The sequence below is a fragment of the Mustela putorius genome, unplaced genomic scaffold, assembly GCF_011764305.1.
Source record: "Mustela putorius furo isolate JIRA1106 unplaced genomic scaffold, ASM1176430v1.1 tig00537284_pilon_pilon_pilon, whole genome shotgun sequence".
NCBI classification, from domain to species: Eukaryota; Metazoa; Chordata; class Mammalia; order Carnivora; family Mustelidae; genus Mustela; species Mustela putorius.
Genome location: NW_025422422.1, coordinates 1,627,628 through 1,646,804, shown reverse-complemented (window position 1 = coordinate 1,646,804; position 19,177 = coordinate 1,627,628). Strand labels below are relative to the sequence as shown.

Below are 19,177 nucleotides of genomic sequence, written 5' to 3'. Positions count from 1 at the left end.
TCTTTTTCTCCAGAGGCCTCATCCAGCTTTTGTTGTTCAATGCCATTGAAAGGAAAGACAGAGCTCACCTTCCCCAAGATACTGGTGATGGTTGTGCTGCACAGGTTCTCTGCAGCCTTCCCTTGCTAGAGCTCAGCTTGGATGCTCTGACCGGAGGTTGCCAAGGTTTAAAACTAAGAGTTTGAGGTGAGTGGATGTGGCAGGAGACATTCTTAAGTTTTGATTATACTTGGGTTTGTTAGATACTAAATTTGGGGGAATAAGGAAACTCAAGAACATAAATGTATGCTTGGTCTCAGAAATGTTAGAAATTTATGTCTCCTTGCTTCCTCTTCCACCCTTATTTTCTGTGCCTTGAGTGGATGCTGCTAAGCTGCAGAGAGACATCTGAGGTCCCTATTATCATAAAGCCCTTTGGGTTCGGATTTCCTTACTATCCTTTCTCCATCCCTGGCAGGCTGGTGAAATAAAGAGCCTGTTGTTTGATCTCAGAGCCCAATAGAGTGCCTTGCCTGGTGAGGGCAGACTGGTGGACAAAGAAGACTGTGGCCCATGAAGACAAGTAAGTTGCTCCTTGGAATCATATTACATGAAAGCCTTTAGAAATAGTTCTTCCTTTTCACTTGGCAAATACAATCCTTGATATCAGTTACCTCTTTTTTCTTTTAGGTGACAAAATATTTCCCTCCTCAAATTCTCCCTTTCCTCTTTTATTCTATTACTCTAAACTCTGCATGTATTCTTCTAGAAGTTTTGAAATACCAGATATTAGAACCAATACCCTCATTTTGTTATTTTTCAAGATGAATGAGTCAAATTGCGTGCTAGTATATGCAATAAAGAATTCATTTATTTGTTCTCCCTCCCCCACGTTTCACAAAATAACTCAGATCCTGATTTTTTTTTTAACTGGCAAAAGAAATGTTATTTCCCAGACTTGAGAGACCTTCAGAGATCTGATACCAGCTTCCGTGCAGATCCAGTTCATATGGGCTTCTGTTTATAGTGAGCTGCTTGCCATAAGGTTGGCTCAGTGTGTGGTTATATCAATAAGTACAGTTTGAATTTCCCCCTACTATATGAAAGTTTAATTGAAACAATTAATTAATTGCTATAAACAATTAGAAGGTAATAGTAAATTCTCCTGGAGAAACCGTGATGTAGGGGATCATGTTATTGACTGTGGTCAATTGTATCTCTTTCAGTAATTCAGTGATATATGTTAGAAACATGTGGTATTTTTGAATGAACAGGTCAATCAATCTTTTGGACTCAGTAATGAATTTTTCATTATATTCAGAGAGTTGTTCTGAAAAATCTTGTAGTTTATATCTGAACTGCTGATGGTAATCAGAAATGATTTCCTTCATTGCAGTGGCCCAGCTTTTAATTTTTTCCTGAGCCCTGGTAGAAAGCTCTGCAATCTTCTCTTTCCCTTTTCCATCTGCATCGGTAAGGATGCTAAGGTATTCCTGGATATCTTTCTGCCACTGCTCAACATGATTTGAGATTTCGGAAGACAACATAGCAGTGCTGACAATGTAAGTGGAGTGCAAGTCCTTAAGGACACCCACTAGGTTCTCGAGGAAGCAGATGATCTTTTCTTCAAGTTCATAAAACCTCGTTGTCCAGCTGAACACACTTCCATCAACAGATTCTTTGTAAAGATCCTTTATGTACTGACGGTACTGCTGTAACTGTTCAGAAGCTTCCTGAAGCCTGTATTCAAGTTCATTAAACTTGCCAAGGTAAAGGGACAGGAGTTCAGAAACATATGTGATAGACTCATTGAAAATTATGTTGATCTTGTCTTGAATAAAATCAATGAGATAAGCAAATTCTGTACCCTTTAAGTATGGAATAACTTCTTCTATGTCTTTGAAAGTGTCTTGTAACTGGTTTTGAAGATCACTTAGCATCTCTGTAGTCTTGAGAGACTGAAGTTTATTAAATATATCCTGTAGCTTATCTGATAAATATTCCAATAGACTCCCAAACTCTGAGATTAAATTTTTTAGTTTAACATTCTTTGACTCAAAAGGAATTTTAATTTCTAGGTCCTTGATTAATTCAGATTTCTCCATCAGGTCTTGGAAATAAGAAAACAGTATTTCTGACCCACTGTGGATTTTTGAATATATCTTGGACAGCACCTGCCCTACTTTCTTCATGACCACAGTGCAGACTTCATCTATAGTATATGTCCCAGCTTTTCCTGGGAGCTGGAATTTGGTGGACTTCAGGAAATCAACCAACAAGTCAATCTGATGACTGACTAAGACTTTGTATTTCTGAGTAACTACTATTAATCTGTCAAACATGTCATTCTGGAGTCCCTGGAGATCAGCTTGGTCTCCCTGAGCCAATGACAGTTTCTGGTACAAATCCTGGGCCTTGTCCTTCCACTGCTGGTAGGTTCTAGTGGTGTCTCTGGCTATCCTCTGGAGCTCTATTTCTGCCTCATCAATCTGCCTCATGGCACCTTGATAGGCCCACTCAGCGCTATTCTGCAGACTTCTTCTCAGTTTTAAAGAAGCATCTCCCAGATCGAGTCCTGTGTGCTCCTGGTGGTACTTGTTAGCATAGTTATAAAGAGCCCTCGTGGCCTTGGGCACATTGTCTTTGAGAGAGCTTAGTAGTTCAGATGCTGCTTCTTCTTCCCAGCGGACCTTGATCTGACGGTTCTCACCAGATTCCTGGTACCTCCATTCAGTTTTGAATATGTCAAGTTTTTTATCTAGAGAGGACTAAAATTAAGAAAAAAAAAAAAGAAGATGAAAAGAACATGTTTTCCATTATCCTGATACATAATATACTACACTAAAACTTCATTAGCAGTTAAAAGTAAAGATCAGAGGATCTTTCATACTCTGAAGGGGATTTATCTTTCATATGTCAGTTCATGTGTTTGTGTTATGGTTAAACAAATTCACTGTTGTTAATTCCTCTTTATCATGTAACCCAGGAAAGATAAAATTATGCATGGCATTTACACAGTAACGCTTAACATTAAGGCCTTCTTAAGGACTGAAGATTAGAAGAGGGGGAGAGCGTTGGGGAGGGGGAGGAGGAGGAGGAGAAAGTGGAAAAAGACACAGGAGAAGACTACTTCAGAGAAAGGAGAAGTAGCAAAAAGGAAAAAGTCCAGAGCCCATCTAGCAGAGTTCTAGGATACTAGTATGAGGAGCCATTCATTCTCCAAACCTATGACAAACTCTTGCACTAGAACTTTATGGCTTCTTCGTTTCTACTAATGGCAACTTTGATTTGGCCCCAGTAGAACGTGTAAAGTACATGAGAGAAATTTGGCATATCTCAGCTAACGCTTCTATTGTGGGAAAAATTTCTGAAGCCTCAGATACTCTGGAAACCACTATGGAAAAACTGTACTCAGGAGAGTTTGCTCATGATTTAGATGATGAGGCATAACCCTTGTCACTCTAAATTTGCCACAAAGTAATAAAATAATAGTGGAAATAGGATGTCATATGTGCCCATCATAACTAAAATCAACAAAATCATGGTAGTACATTCTGGAGAGTAGTTTCTCAGAGAAAAAGTTCAGCCTGCTCATTGCTTGTTTTCCCGTACTTTGGAAAAGCCTTGAGAGAATACTTGTAATGAATTGAATTGATCTTCCCAAATTCTCTACCCATTCTCAGGGTATGTAACCCATTAGATGGGACTCACCCGAGGGCGATAGTACAAGTTCCATTTTAAGGTACTGTTATTTTCTTCCAAGTCCAAGGCTACAGTGCCTATGGCTGGGGAGGTCACAGAGGAGGAGAGGCTGTTCTTGCTTAGCTGGTGGTGCAGATGGACATCAATGAATGCTGGGCTGGTGATGTCAAGGTGAATCTCTTTTTTCCAGTCCCTGAAAGTAGAAAAGCAGATGAGCCATCATGAAAGGGGCACGGATTTGGGAAGAAAAAAATATCACAGTGATTTGAAAAGAGGTGAGATTTCCATAAAAGTTCCATACTGAAGTCCTTGATATTTGCTATCTTCTTTATATTCTGCACTGATGTCACGATGTGCAAATGTTCCTTTCGTCCTACAGATGAACGTGCCATCTTCAAATTTGTGTGTTCCCACAACTGTAGAGGAGAAAAGCTATATTTCATTAGACTAAGAATTTCAAGACATAAGCATTTTCATTGTGAAAACCAGGAGAATTCCATCTCAACTACATGCTTTACATGTTTGAAACATGCAGTCCATATTTAACAACGATAAACAGAAGCAGACATTTTTAGTCCTAAGGTCATCACAGAAAAAAAAAAATACACTTTCTTGGAATCTATTTCTCTTGAATATCATAGGTTTTCTATTGAATGGTTTTTACATGTGGGGTATATACCCTTCTCCTTCTCTCTTTTTAAAATTTTGCTGTGGAAGTAATTTTGCTTCCAGTCTTACAAAAATATCTAATTATTCATTCACAACTCTCATTGCAAATATAGAGCATATAGGAGAGGATCTTACCATTTAGATCATATTCCAGGAATTGAATGGTTGAACTGCATGTAGCATTCAGGAATGTTTCAACATATTCTCCTTTGTTTTTCAAACCAGCACTCCAATTACCACTATACATGGGAGAGGCCACTCCAAAATGTGCAGTCAGTCCTCCAAAGAAGGGAATGAAAATTCCAGCAGGTACAGAGAACGTAAGGGTAGGTATCTCAATAGTCTGCTCAGGTATGGTAATGGCTGGCAACTCAACGTCTGCAATTTTTCTGGCCACCTCATTTAGATACCCAACAGCACTGTGAGCTGAAAAACTTTTTGGAAAGGTGAATTGGGACACAGTTAACTGAGATGCAGGCATAGTTATCTCAAAAAAGGGAACTGAAGAGTCTTCTGGTTCAGAATACTTTGTTAACACATCAACTTGGGGGAATTTTACTTTGGGTAGTGTTGGTATATAGAGGGAAAATGGCAAAGTGCTTAGCTTCTTATAGATTTTTATTTCACTGAAATCAAACGTGTAGGATGGAACCTGAAGATCTGTAAATGGGACTTGGAATGTAGGTATGACAAAACTTGAATTTAGATCACTTATTTTCAGTCTGGGGATAATATATTTATCAGCTAATTCTTGCAAAGGGAAAGAGAAATGATAGCCATTGGGGTTTTTGGTATACACAAGGGCAGCTGAAGCATGAAGATCCTGTTTCGTATCAATGCTGGTGGTGACATCCAACTTTAGGAGGTCCCATAAGCTCTTATCATAAACTGGAAGGACAATATCTTTGAGGAACCATGGGGACACTTTTAAGGAACTTGCAATATCAAGGCGTGCCTCTTCTTGGCCATTGGAAATTTGTATGTTGTTCTGGAAGAACTGAGAATGAACCTGGACCTCACTTTTCCAGCTGATCTTCTGGTTCTCAGTGTTAGCATGCAGGGACACCTCCTGGCCAAGGTAATTGATTTCAAGGAGGGAATGGGGCTGACTTTCATGGACCTGAATGAAGGCTGATATTTTCCATGGGGAGAGTACCAGGGTGGCTTTGCTTGTATGCTCTCCAGATGATAAAATGAAGCCTCCTAGCTGTAAATAGTTTTTTGTGTTGTGTTCCCAGATGGCATAGATGCGTTGCAGAGTGGCTTCTCCAGCAAAATTTTCTTTTACTTCAAGGTTCCAGATACCATCAACTTTGGAAGCCCCTTGCAGCTTCACTGAAGACCGAGTACTCTTGGAATTCAAGTAAGTACTGGCTTCGCTGTCAATAGTTCCTGAATATTCTAATGAAAGTACTGAGCCCTTGATATCTCCTTTGGTAGATGATTCAATGTAAAAATAAGAGGTGAGGCTCTCTAAGTTGAGTTTGTGGTTGATTGTTCCTGTAGCAGTAGAATTGAGATCATACATTAATTCAATGGATGAAGAGACAGTAGGCTTCGACTTGGTATTTCCATTAAGTTCTTGCTTGAATTTCATTCTCAAAATAGGAATTTGGACTTCTGCAGATGTTGTCACTGATGCCTCCATGTTTTTCTTGGTCAAACTAAAAGTACTGTCATGATTTCCTTCCATAAATTTATTACTCAGAGACAAAGCTGTGGCTAGCTTCAAGCCTCTTTTCCTCGTCAAACTTGAGGTGCCCTCTAATTTGTACTGCAGAGCATCAGTGACAGAAGAAGAGGAAGTTAGGAAATAAGCAACAATATCTGACTGGTTATACAGTCCAACATTGGTATTCAGCGTGATGAGGACTGACTTAAAGGAAAAGTCATAGGTAATATTGCCCATGGCTGGAATGAAAATATCATTTGGGGTACTCAGTACCTGGAAATCTTTTGCATAAAAAGGAATTGGGATGATGTGCTCATCTTTGTTTTTCTTATACTGAGCCTTTACATTTAAATCAAATGATTGCTTTGTTGTCTTCAAGAAATCCTTCAAGCCCGTTTTTTCCCAAAGGGAGAAATCTTTCACCTGGGGAGTTGTGAGTGTTGTGTAAGGTAGAGTCATTTCAGGAATCGTCAAAGGAATGTTGAGGAAATCCAGGTTGGCTTCTCCATTTATTCCTATGTGGGCCTCAATGCTGTTCTCATTGTTTCCAGCAGAGAAATTCTGATGGTACTTATACTGATTGAACCTGGCACTTGCTTGCCAACTTGCTTGTTGGGTGCTGGGACTCAAAAACAATGCGTAATTATTCAAGAAGTCTACCTTCCCTATCAATTTTAATGGAAAACTAACTTTCAAATTCCCTTCATTGTTCGTGGATGCAGTAATCTCAAATGGCTGTGCTGCAAAGAAAAGAGAATTTTTCAAATTTCCAATAACTTTTCCATTTAAATGAGCATCATGGTTGCCAGTTATCTCTGCCTTCCTTTCTCCAAGCAGTGCTGTGCCTTTAGCAGCCAGAACACTGCGCCCCACATGCTGGGATTCAACCTGTGACTGGATTTCAAATTTAGCAAAGTCGAAGAAGCCAGATTCAAAAACCAAGTTTTGGCTTAATCTTAGGTGTTTGCTATTGATCTTATTAGATAATCCAAAGGAAGCACTGGGTCCTTCCATAGTAAAGCCAGCTTGTGATTCATGGGACCCTTCATCTGAGAATGTGTGGCATGCCCATTTCCATGACCCTAGGCCAGAAGAATTCCATGCTACTTGTCCAGCTCCCAACAGGGTCTTGATTTCATTACGCAGCTCAGCCTGGCTAGAAAAGTCCAGCTTGGGGACGTTCAATTTGTGAAAGTATTTTGTGTTGCTGTCCAAAGTAAGCTGATTGTTTATCCCGACAAGCACACCATGACTAAGCTCCAGCGTATTTTTTTCTGTGTGTAAGCCTGCCACCGTATTTGATTTTCCCTCAATCCTATTCCCAAAAAACAGCACTTCACTCTCATGCTCTGTTTTCAGGTACTTGCTGGAGAACCTCATGGATTGCTTCATAATCAGTGGATTAATCTCAGGGTCTGAAAGCTGTGCGTTGGCTTGAAAATCGAAATTGAGGACTTCTAATTTGGACTCTCCTTTGGCAGTGACAGAAGCTGCGATCTCTGCCCTGTTCCCTGAAATCGTTACATTCTGAACATCAGCATTTGCATCTAATGTGAAAAGGGGAGACTGGATTTTCAAAAGGCCATGAAGCTTGCCAAAAGTAGGGACTTCAACTGTGGGTGAGATGCTGGGAAGCTGGAATTCTGGTATGTGAAGGTCAGGAACTTGATAATCTTTAAAATCGAGATTTGGGATTATGAGTTCTGGAATTGTGATTTCTGGCAGATGGAAGTCTGGCAGAGTGATACTAGCAAGAATAGTGTCCACCCCTATCAGGTCCCTCAGGTCCACTTCTGGAACTGGCCACTGCAGCTCCCCATGCAGCATTTGGTCAATCGTTCTGATGATTTTTGCTTTTATTTCTACCAAGTCAATTGTAAAGGAAGGCACATGAAAGGTATTAAGGACAGTAAATTCTGGCGTGGCAAACTTGGATGGCACCTCTATATCTTTCAACCTTTTGAAGTTGATCTGAATTGATGGAACCTTCAGATCTGTCAGGGGGACTATGAAGTCCGGAGTCTGAAACGTAGCTTCCTGAAGAGCACGGAGACTGACTTCAAAGGCAGGCATGGTTCCGAAAGTGGTCTGGATTTCAGGAATAGTGAATCCTCGTTCTACCAAGGCTTTCAGGTTCTCAGCCCAGTCTTGGATAGAGTACTGTTCTGCAAAGTCAGTGAGGTTCTTAGCGGCGAGACTCCACCAGTCAGAAATAAAAGTGACAAGCGTGCTGTAAGCCTGGCTGATCAGGGACAGGTACCGTTGAACTTCCTGCTGAATGTCCATTTGATACAACCGGTCTCGTGTATCTTCTAGGGTTTCTCGGAATTTTTCTTTCATGTAGATTAAAGATGTTGAACTTAAAGCTTCCTGCAACTGATCAAAGAATATGTTTATTTGGGTGCCCTTGAGGTGTTCCAGATGGACTGAAACCTTGGCCTTGATGTCTTCTACAAACAGTGTCAGTGCTTTAGCTTTCTGTGGAAGTTCCAGGGCCTGGATTTCACCATTGAGTCTCTGGGTCACCTCATGGATTTTGTTATTGGTTTCATTTACAAACTGGTGGTAATCAAATGACCTTAATCTCTTTACCAACAAGTCAAGGGATCTGTTTACTTGTTCAATGATTTTTTTAAAAGACAATGCTTTAAGTTGTTTGATAGCATTATCAATAAATGTAACCAATTTCTCAAAGTGATCTTTTATCTTAACTTGTTGTAGGACACTGCTTAGCTTCTGAACAGTCTCTGTCAACTTATATTGGTGGGCCAACTGTACCGATTTATCCATTAAAACCTGGATGTGTTTGTCTACTTCATACATCTTAATTAACTCATGGGACATGGTTCCAAGTGCACTGATTTTCTCAGCTACTTCAAAATCTTTCATAAGATTTATAATATAGTATTTCACATGCTCAATAATTTCCTGTATTCTTTGAAATGGAATTATAGTTCTCAACCAATGTAAAAGAACTCTGACATCAGTAGCCTGAACCTGCTGTTTTAACTGTTCAGCAAGGTGCTGGAGGTCTAGATTCTCAATCTGTGTCTTGATCTGTTTTAATTTCTCTTGTATCTGGATTTTGATTTTGTACTTTGCATCCACATTTTGAATCCAAAATGCAGTACTACTTCCAATTCTGCTAAAGTCAGTCTTTTCAATAAACAAACACACATCATGGATTGTTTTTACTAAATTTACATGGATATGATAATGTTCATCAAGAATTTTCAGATTTTCAATGATTTGATCAATAATCTTAGCAATAGCGGTTTTAAAATCATCTAAATCATAATTATCATTAATATACTGATCAAATTGTATCACATATGTTTTTAGTTGAGACAGTTTGTCATTAAGGCTGATTTTGGTATTGTCTAATGTGATTTGTAGATCATTTTCTGTAATTTTATAATTCTCCACGAGAGCAGTTAGTTTCTCCTTGGCACTCGAAATTTGTCTCTCCCAATTGAGTGCATTCAAATAACCATTGACTTGTTGTGGGAGCTCATCCAAGGCTGTTCTGTATTTCCTCACAAACTGATCAACATCAATGAGTTTCAGTTCTCTCTGTATGGTTTCCAGTGCGGTTATAATCACCATTCGTTTCTCCTCGAAATATTCTGGCAGGGTTTCAAAGAATGGGAGGTTGATAGTGTGGACATCTTGATTCTTATCATATTTTACGGAAGCAACAACACGGAATTCTTGGGGCTGGTCAACAGCATCCCTCAACCCTAAAGCGTCAATTATGTTGGTGTGCTCACTGAACAAAAATGGCACTTTAATGGGGTAGTCTAGCAGGGTGAGGTCAGCCAGGGCTTGTCCTTGAAGCTCCACACCAACTTTGTCTTTATTATTGTAAGCATCGAAGTCCTGGCTGTATCCATTTTCATTCAGCCGGGTCTTGAGCTTCCAGGTGCCGGTCTGCTCAGCCGGAGTAAGCAGGGCGCTGACTTTGTGATCAAGAGCAGTAGTGATGCTGCTCTTCAACGGGAGATGGTGGCTTGTGGATCCTTTGTAATCATGAGAGAAAGTCAGGGACAGAGGTTCTGCTTTCAGCAGGAATTTGCTATACAGCTGCCCACTGTGCTCTCCCCAGAGACTCAGTTTCCCATTGCCATTTGTGTGTGCATCAATGGTCATTGTAAATGGGGCCATGGCAGAGTGAACAGCGTTGCTGAAGTGGAGTGAATCTGAGTTGTAGTTTGTACTGATGTCGATGGTCGAAGCCAGCCCAGCCATGTTTGTGTTGACCCGATGGCTGAACTCCGTACCCTGCACTTTAGCTACGGTGTCTGTTTTATAACTTGCTGATAAGTCACCGTAAGAAATGGTGTAGATGTGTTTTATTTCGTTGTTTTGGTAGAGTCCTTTTATGTTCCCACCCACGTTCAGCTTCAGGGGTTCTAGCCGTAACTTCCCACTGTTGGTCAGATCCAGGGCATTGAATTTCAGGTCATTGTTTAAAGTAGTTACGAGAGAATAGGGCTGTAGCTGTACATTAACATTTTGCTTATAAAACTTGTCAGAGCTGTAAATGTTGTCAAGTTTTGAAGAGAAGTCCAGCGATAACCCTGCAATATTCAGGCTGTTTGTGTAGTCAAGCTTCATCTCCGCGTAAGATCCCATCATGTCATTTGAAAGCTTTAGGCCCTCCCGGCTAATTTTGAAATTGAAGACATTTTTGCTGTCGACGCCCAAGATCATGGCCTGATAAGCACTTCCCAGCGACACCTCTGTGAGGGCAGCTTTTCCATCCAGACTGAATTTTGCATTGTGTTCCCTGAAGCGGCCGTTCGCTGTTAATTTCATAGATGCCCCGGAGAGGCCAAGCGCGGCATTCAGCTCATTCTGCAGCACCAGCGGGCTATACTTCAAGTTGGTAGTTGCACTGGTGGACAGTCCATCCTGGGCAATCCTTAGCGTTGCTTTGTGAGCACCACTGTTAATTTTGTCCGTGCCCAAAATATCAGCATTTAATTCAAGGCCATGGGAATTTAGTGATCCAGAAAGCAGGGTGAAGAACCTCAATGACTTGTAATCGGCCTGATACTCAGAACGTAGCAATGCATTTTGCCTGGAGAAGGTCATGTCCACTTTGTTAGAAGTGGCAAAGTCCTCATGCTTCCCATTGGTGTCTGATTTCAGAGTCAGCTCATAGTTCTCGTATCTTAGGAAAGCAGTATTTTTAATGACGCCATCTTGCAGATCCGAGGTGGAGGTTAACGAGACAACACCATCCTCATAACTTCCTGTCATCTGGTTGGTACCCTGGAGGTAGGAGGAGTTAAACCTCAGGTTGGACTCTCCACTTAACTGGCCAGTGTTAGAATCCCTCTGGTAAGTCAAGCCATATGTGCCTTTAGCATAGAACGAAGAGACTCTCAACTGCCCATCAATCTTGGCTTCCCTGACATACAAATGATGTTTCTTTTTTGAGTCCAAATGTACTGAAGCAGACATCTGAGGTCCCCAGGCACTAGAAGCTTCAAATGTTAGCAAACTTTTTGAGGCTGGATTATTTCTAATTTTTTCCACGTGACTGAATTTCATCGTTGAATCCAATAATCTGTGGCGTAGATACCCATCACATGATAATGTGAATGAATTCCTGCGGTCGTAGGTTGTTTCTCCAGACCCTGACATAAAAATTAAAGTTCGTTAAATCAAATAATAAATTTCCATAGCAATTTCTATGTTGAAAGTCTTTCAGTAATAAAGTACCTCCCCTTCAAAAAAAAATAAAGTCCCCTTAATCTGAGTTAGTCATGCAAGTCTCCTCCATCCATAACACAAGCATAAAATCTGACAGCCAAAGGCTTCCCTAACCACCACAGATCTTGTTGGGTTCCCTTATCAAGTGCTTCTCTGTGCCTTGTACTTTTCCACTATATTTTTCATAGTATCTCCTATGCTAAATTTTCATTATCAGTTTAGCTGCCTTCTTACTCTGTTGATGCCCCAGTAGAATGCTTGGTACATATTATACGTTTAATTAATATTTCTATTAGTTGAGTGAATGAATGAATGAATGAATGAATAGGATTCTAAATAGAAGGGAAATATCTGTAAGAAAGCCCAAGTCTTTTCCTTCCCAGAGGAGACTATCCTGTCAGAGCGTGCAATGAATTCACCCTGTGTATCCTCTACCCGACCATGGCTCACCTTGCACACTGTAGGACAGCAAGTCAATCACAGAGTCAGCCTTCATGTGGTACCGAGCCTGAAGGCTCAAGTGGTTGGTGCTGGTGTTGCCACCAGTGTAGGAGGCAGACCAGTTGTACAAATTGCTGTAGATATTTGTAGAGAGGTCTAGAACACCCAGAAGAGGCACTCGCAGTTGATACAACTTGGGAATGGTAAAAGTGGGCACTTGGAATTCCCGAGATGGCAGGTGGAATCCTACGGACTTGAAGTTGAGGTCTGGTGTCCGAATAGTCTCTAACATCTTTAGATCTTTCGAGGATTTTCCACCAAAAGGCAAAGGAATCTCAATTATCATACTGTTCTTGTTCAATGTGTATTTGACACGGCCATCACTAAAATGAAAGAAAGACAACATCCCCACAGTCAGACATCAACAACTCAGAGTTCCCTGCTCTCTGACAGAGGCAGTGGCACATGTGCCCTATACCCCAACCCACACTGCCTTTTCCTCATGTTGCTCCCTGTGTCCAGAACCCTGCTTTTTACCTCCAACCATCAAAGACTCAAATCAATTAAAAAACCTTCCAAGAGCCAGTCCCTTAAATCTATCTCAAAGAACATGTTGCAATTCTGCTTACATAATTAACCTGTTCAGTTGTCAAGGTTTACATGTTCTTCCCGGGAGGAAGGATGATACTTTATCTGGTTTCTAGCTCCTCACTGCACTTAGTGTAGCATCTTACACACACGTGACATTTGATACTTCCTATTTGCCAAACTGAAATGAGACAACTGGGTGTGTGAAAAGAGTGTGGTGTAGGGGCAGTAATCTTGGGCTATAGTTTTAGCTTCCATGGAATGGTGATGCTATGTGTCTATGCCTCTCTGAATCTCAGTGATGTTATCTGTATAGAGAGGATAATAGTACCCATCTCACAGAGCTGGCCTCACATACCTAAAAGCCCTTTGAAATTTTTTCAATACTATGCACATACAGTGGACTATTATAATAGTTCATTTATAACAGAGGAAAACTAGATGGCTTTCAAATTCAGTCTGCGGTGCATAAAACCTCTTTGTGGGAATGTTCCAGAATCCCCCAATCACTTTCTTAGGTTCTTTCTGACTGGATTGGTGTTCACATTCAGATCCCATGACCCATAAAGCAAAAATGCCATCATGCTTATGTGAGAGTTATTAATCTCCTTAAGATGCTTCAATTATTTCTCTTAAAAAGGTAAATTTAAAAAGAGTCTAAGTTATGCTAAGTAAAACCTTCCATTTACTTTCCATGGTTCAAGAAATTTTTCATTTTTCTTTTTTTTTTTTTTTTTTACCTTTTCAAGAAGAGGTTTTCTGGGATGTGGAACTCAGGCAATCCCATTTTCTGGAGGTACAATTCTTTTAGTCCACTGAGTTGATCTTGCCAGTTCTGGACATAAGGAAGATGATTAGATGCCTTCTGAATCCATGTGTTTGTTGCCTACAAAATAAAAGAAGCCTTTAGAGCAAAGGGTATGGAGGGACCTCAAAGTATAATTAACATCAGGTGATAATCTATATTTGACAGATCAATCATTAAGCAGAATAATGCATTGAAAGTTATAAAGAAATCACAGAAAATTATGAATTTGGGGTGTTCATCATCGATCGTTTCCTGGATTTTATAAAAAGAATATATAACATAGGCAAACTCCTAGCCAAGGTCTTGAAGCTTCCTTTGAAGGTTAGTAATATTCATTAGGTATTTATCACATATGGCCTGTGTAACTGGGTAACTAACCATGCATTCATATTTGTTTGCTCCCCAGGAATTCCCTGGGGTAGGAAGCATATCCATCTTTGGATACTCTTCTTCACCTAACTCAGAGTTAAGTATGTAATTAGTTCTTTTAACCATGTATTTATCAGCTGACTGATTTGTACTTACAACTATTAATTTGGAACCCATGTGCCGGAAAGTCATGTCTGTTTGAGGAACTCTGTGATCCAAGAGACTATTGGCATACATATGCAAGCTTTTAGGATAATCAGAGACATCCACAGGGAAATTAGAAGCTGCTTTTTTGGTATCCACGTTGGTGCCTGTGTTCCATTCAAATTCAATCTTCTCTTCGTCTGAAAGTGCACATGTGAGACATCATTTGTAGTACCAGGTCAGTCCTAACCCATGCTTCTCAGAAATACCCTCCCGTCCACGGTGCTCTCGGAAGTACTCACGGAAAGAGGAGGTACATACCATAACGCCAGACCAGCTTCTTGGAAATTGTTGAGCCGTAAGCTGTGGCGGACGAGTCCATGAGGAGGAGTAGTTTTGTGGGAGACCACTGGGTAAGGATTTCACTTCTGACTTCGGCTTGCAGACGGGGCACGGAAATAACACCTTTGATTTTGCCTTCTTCCTTTTTGTTGTAGCTATTGAAAAGAAAATGATTTGATATCAATGACCATCCATTCCAAGGGGATACATAGGATTAAACAAAAGTGTCATTTGTGGCCACAAAAATGAGATACATGAACGGCTCCGAAAATGAGCTCATTAACGTCTGAAGCTGACTTTGGCACAAATGCGGGACTTTTCCAAGGAGGTGTGGGAGAAAGGAATGATTTTCAGAAATTGTCTGAATCCCACTGTACGATTTACTAGCTCTCTGGCTTTGGCCAAATTATTTAGCCCCTCCGAGCTCCCATTTTCTTATCTATAAAACATGGAGACTCATATGTAGGTTGCAGTTTATTATAAGAACTGAGATGATTCCTTCAGAGAACCCAGCACAGTGCCTGATGAGTAGTAAGTGCCCAGTGAATAGTAGGAAGGTCCAACTAGACATGTGCAGACGGTCGGAGTATTGAGGGCTCTCTATCTGCCCCTCGGACCACAGACTGGGGATGCCCCTGGTTTGGTCATCACTTTTTAAAAAAAGGTTTAAAAAGACTTATTTATTTATTTGAGAGAGAGAGAGAGAGAGAGAGAGCGAGCATAAGCAGGGGGAGCAGCAGACAGAGGTAGAGGGAGAAGCCGGCTCCCTGCTGATCAGGGTGCCCGACGTGGGGCTTGATCCCAGGACCCTGGGACCATGACCTGAGTTGAAGGCAGATGCTTAACCAACTGAGCCACCCATGTGCCCCTGGTTTGGTCAGTCTTACAGCTAAAAAGGAAGAGCTACAAGGGCCTGCTGTTCAGGTCAGATCATCCAAGCCTTCCATACCTCATGCGGCCAGTGAGAGTAACCTCAGTAATTTTCTTGTTCTGAAGGTCCAAAGTGAGCTTGTAAGATTTTTTTTCCACAGTAGATTCATCACTAACTCTGAGGACTGTACCAAGGTCAACGTCAAAATCGGGAATTTGGATCTCACTGGACAACGTCATCCTTTGCCGGTTATATTTGAACGTCATAGTAGCCTCGGTCAGCTTTGCACCTAGCAAGGGTATATGAGAGAATCAAGACATGTGTATTCAGAAGCTATGTTTAGGAAGGAAGGAGAGGAAAAGGCAGAGAAATTCTAAGTAATCATTCAATGTGCTCAAATGAGGACACAGTTTAGGAGTTTACCTTCAATTCCTAACTATACATTTGTTCAGTCTGCAAATATTTATTGATTGCCTGTCGTATGCTTGGCCCTGCTCTTGGTATTGGGGAGCATAGAGCTCACCTTGTCCTCATAGAGCTCACATTCTAGTGGGGGGTGCACAGGCAATAATCATCTTACTTATGTCAGATGATACTAGATTTCATGAAGAAAAGTAAAAATTAGGAAGACAATAAAGAGAGGGATAGAGAGGTGCTATTTCCTGTGTGGTGGTGAGAGTTCTCTCTGATGCAGCAAGGTGTGGGCAGAGACCCGAATGAAGAATAGGTCTGAGCCATACCATGTTCAGGAGGGAGAGCATTCCAGGCAATGGGACCTGGAATGAAAAGATCTGACATGGGGCACACCTGGCAAAGTCAGGGAACAACAAAGCCTCGAGGTCCTTCTATGTCAGACAGAGAGGACATCTCTATGTGACTCTCTACCTGTGACACCCTTCTTGGTTCCTAGCCATGCCAGTCCTGGCTTCCCCTCTCCCCAAATTCTCCTTCCTTTGTCACAAGATTCCTAGGTTTTCAATTCACAGGATTGCCCATTTTATACCTTTGGAAAGTTGTTACGTGACCATTTTTTTCCCCAGCATGTACCTCATTTCTTGTGGGTTTTGTTTTTCTCATTTAATTTTGCGACATACTATCCCTACATTAAAAAAACCTTCCAAGGTGAGCATCTAAGTTTGCCATGTCCCCTAAAAGCTACTTCTCCACCAGTCATTTTGTATCTAGGTACACAGCAACTCCACTCTTAGTTCCTTGGGCCAAAAAACTTCATCATGATTCCATCTTCTCTCTTACTTTCAACACCCACCTTGTCAGCAAATCCCAAGAAACCCCAACTTCAAAATATGTCCAGAATCCAACTATTAGAACTCTTCTGCTTCTGCTCTAATCCTAAGTGCCCATATCTCTGGCCTGGATCACCGCAACAGCCCACTGCAATGTCCCTGTCCCCCGTAACGTCTTTCCCCACTATGAACATAGATCAAATCATGGAAACTCTCCAGTGACTTCCTATTTCACTCACAGTAAAAGCCAATATCCTTGCCACGACCTACAAACACGTCCTTCCTGTACTGCCCCCTATCTCTGTGACCTCACTTTCTACCATTTTCCTCCCTGATCTCTCCTCTTCAGTCATACCAGCTTCCCTCCTTCTCCTCAAACTTGGCAGCCATACACCTGCCTCAGGGCCTTTGCACCTATGAGCCCCTCAGACTGTAACACTTTCTACATGGCTCATACCCTTATCTCCTTCAAGTCCCTTTTTAACATTCTTTTACCAGTGACCCTTTCCCTTATCATGTCAAATGGCACTGTCTTCCCCCACGCCCTCCTCTTCCCTGTCACTCTAGACATTCCCTAGATCCCTTTAACTATTTTTCTCCCCAGCACCAATCTGGCATTCTGAAGAGTTACGTGTTTGGCTGTCGGCTGTAAATGGTATGCGGACAGAGACTTGATCACCACTTTCATTGCTCTAGCCTCTGCTCTTACAAGGGCCTGACCACAGTAAATATTTGTTAAATTCAGTAAATTAATCAGTGCTCCTTGTGAGTCCTGGATCTGAGACCGAGGCAGAGCTCGAGGAGCCCTTTCCAGATACTTGCCTTCTGTCTGAGTTACAAAGGTCAGTGTATCCACCGGGGCGCCAGCCTCTCTCTGCAGTTCGTAGGTTACGCTGGCCAAATACTGCTCAACTTCTCCCGTGGGCTTCAGTTCCAGTTCAAATCTAAAGACATCCCAGGGCATGTGCACAATGTTAGAGCTTTCGGTGATGATGTTAACCGCCCCCAAATAACTCCTCCTCCATGGCAATCCACGTATGGCCCTTATTTTAATGTCATCTCTTGTCCCTCACTCAGGAGGACCTTTCTGATCACTTTCCATCCCTCCAAGAACCCAAGGCAGGGGGAGATTCCAGGGGGTTTGGACACACAGAGCAGGAGCTGACTTGTTGTGTCAGCAAAGCTGACAAGAAGCAGTGGGAGCAGAGAGAGTTGAAGACAAGGAGCCCTCAAGCACGGCTGGCACTTCAAACACTTCAGTGGGCTCCCAGGGGAAATCCAGCTAATGGGTGTGGAGGCTCAGAAACCTGGACACTGAATTAGGAGCAAAGTGGAATCTGTGTTCTGATTCCACTCCCTAATGCATAAGGGAGAAAAGGGAGACACCATCTATAAAGAGATGATTTCAAAGGAGTACACTGGTACAATTGTACATGTACAAGGGCTTTAGCTCCCTGGAGGGAGTGAGCCAGAATCATCTTGGTTGTTTATTTTCTGAGCTAGGACCTCTTTTAGGCTCATGATTTACCTTCCAGCTGCCTCTACCCCCACCCGCCCCACCTCATCTATGAAGAAACTCAGTCCTACTCAAAGTTTAGGGAGGAATAGGAGTGCCTTTCAGGTGTGCTGGACAGAGGACCGCTATTTTAAGTAATTAAAGGATGGTGCAGCCCCCCAAGACTGGTGGCACAGGCCTCTTACAACACACAGATTTCCCTTCACCCCACCAAGTGGCCATAATGTGGAAGGGGAGCAGATGCAGGCTGGGACACTGAGCGACTCTGACCTGGTGTCCCTGGTCAGCGGATGGTAGGAGGCCAGTTCTAGGGAGGTGACGGTGGAGTAAGTGCCTGAGGTACAGTAGTCCAGGCCAAGAAAGAGAGGCTTGCAAGCTGACCAGGACCGCCTGTTCTCGTTGAGAGGTGGAACCACTTCTGTCTTGTCAGTAGAGACGAAATACAATGTGTTACTGGGGAAGAAAGAAGAAACCTGTGTTACCTTCACGTTACCAGTGGACGTGAACACCACTGATGGCCGTACGTAGGTCGCAGTGCCAACATGTGCCCCCTTAACGTGCTCTCCGTCTCCCCTCTGTCGGCACCCACCTCAGGTTATCTCATTCACTCAGAAACAACGAACAGCACAAACATCAACAAGGCAACAAACACAGGGACTCTTGGGTTTCAGGCATTGCCCTGAGGTGTTCGCTTTTGTTAGCTGGGATCCCCACAATGGCAGGCATTAGGAGGCTCTTTATTTTACAGAGCAAACAGAGACTCAGATGTTGAATAAGGATCCCTGGGCCCTGAACTCAGGTGTGCCCCTTCCTTCCGTTAGTGAAGGGAAGCCCAAGGGTAACTCTTACTGTATTGGCTTATTTCTACTTCTTTCCCACACGGAACAAGTCTAAGTCACCTCTCCCTTTGCAAGTCTCCCCCACCGCACACCTCCCCCACCGCACACCTCCTTCACCCCGCCCCCCCATTGCACACCTCTCCCCGCGCACATCTCTCCCATCACGCACACCTCTCCATTGCACACCTTCCCCATGACACGTGTGCACATGTGAACGCATGCACACGCACCCTTTTCTTTCCCTGCTTCCCCCTCGTCTCCCTCACAGTCAA

The 19,177-nt window shown here is 42.2% G+C and overlaps 1 protein-coding gene across 1 annotated transcript in view; it reads right to left on the bottom strand.

Annotated features, from left to right (window-relative positions):
- Positions 1-832: 832 nt before the first annotated feature.
- APOB (apolipoprotein B) overlaps positions 833-19,177 on the bottom strand; it is a 37,430-nt gene continuing 19,085 nt past the window's right edge. Inside the window, exons 19-29 of the mRNA XM_004745883.2 lie at positions 18,337-18,519; positions 17,373-17,494; positions 15,385-15,595; positions 14,415-14,590; positions 14,106-14,293; positions 13,513-13,658; positions 12,194-12,567; positions 4,486-11,667; positions 3,983-4,097; positions 3,691-3,874; positions 833-2,747 (exon numbers count right to left, since the gene is read on the bottom strand). Of these exons, the coding sequence (XP_004745940.1) occupies positions 1,122-2,747; positions 3,691-3,874; positions 3,983-4,097; positions 4,486-11,667; positions 12,194-12,567; positions 13,513-13,658; positions 14,106-14,293; positions 14,415-14,590; positions 15,385-15,595; positions 17,373-17,494; positions 18,337-18,519 (10,507 nt within the window). The 3' untranslated portion in view covers positions 833-1,121. The remainder of the gene's footprint in view (positions 2,748-3,690; positions 3,875-3,982; positions 4,098-4,485; positions 11,668-12,193; positions 12,568-13,512; positions 13,659-14,105; positions 14,294-14,414; positions 14,591-15,384; positions 15,596-17,372; positions 17,495-18,336; positions 18,520-19,177) is intronic.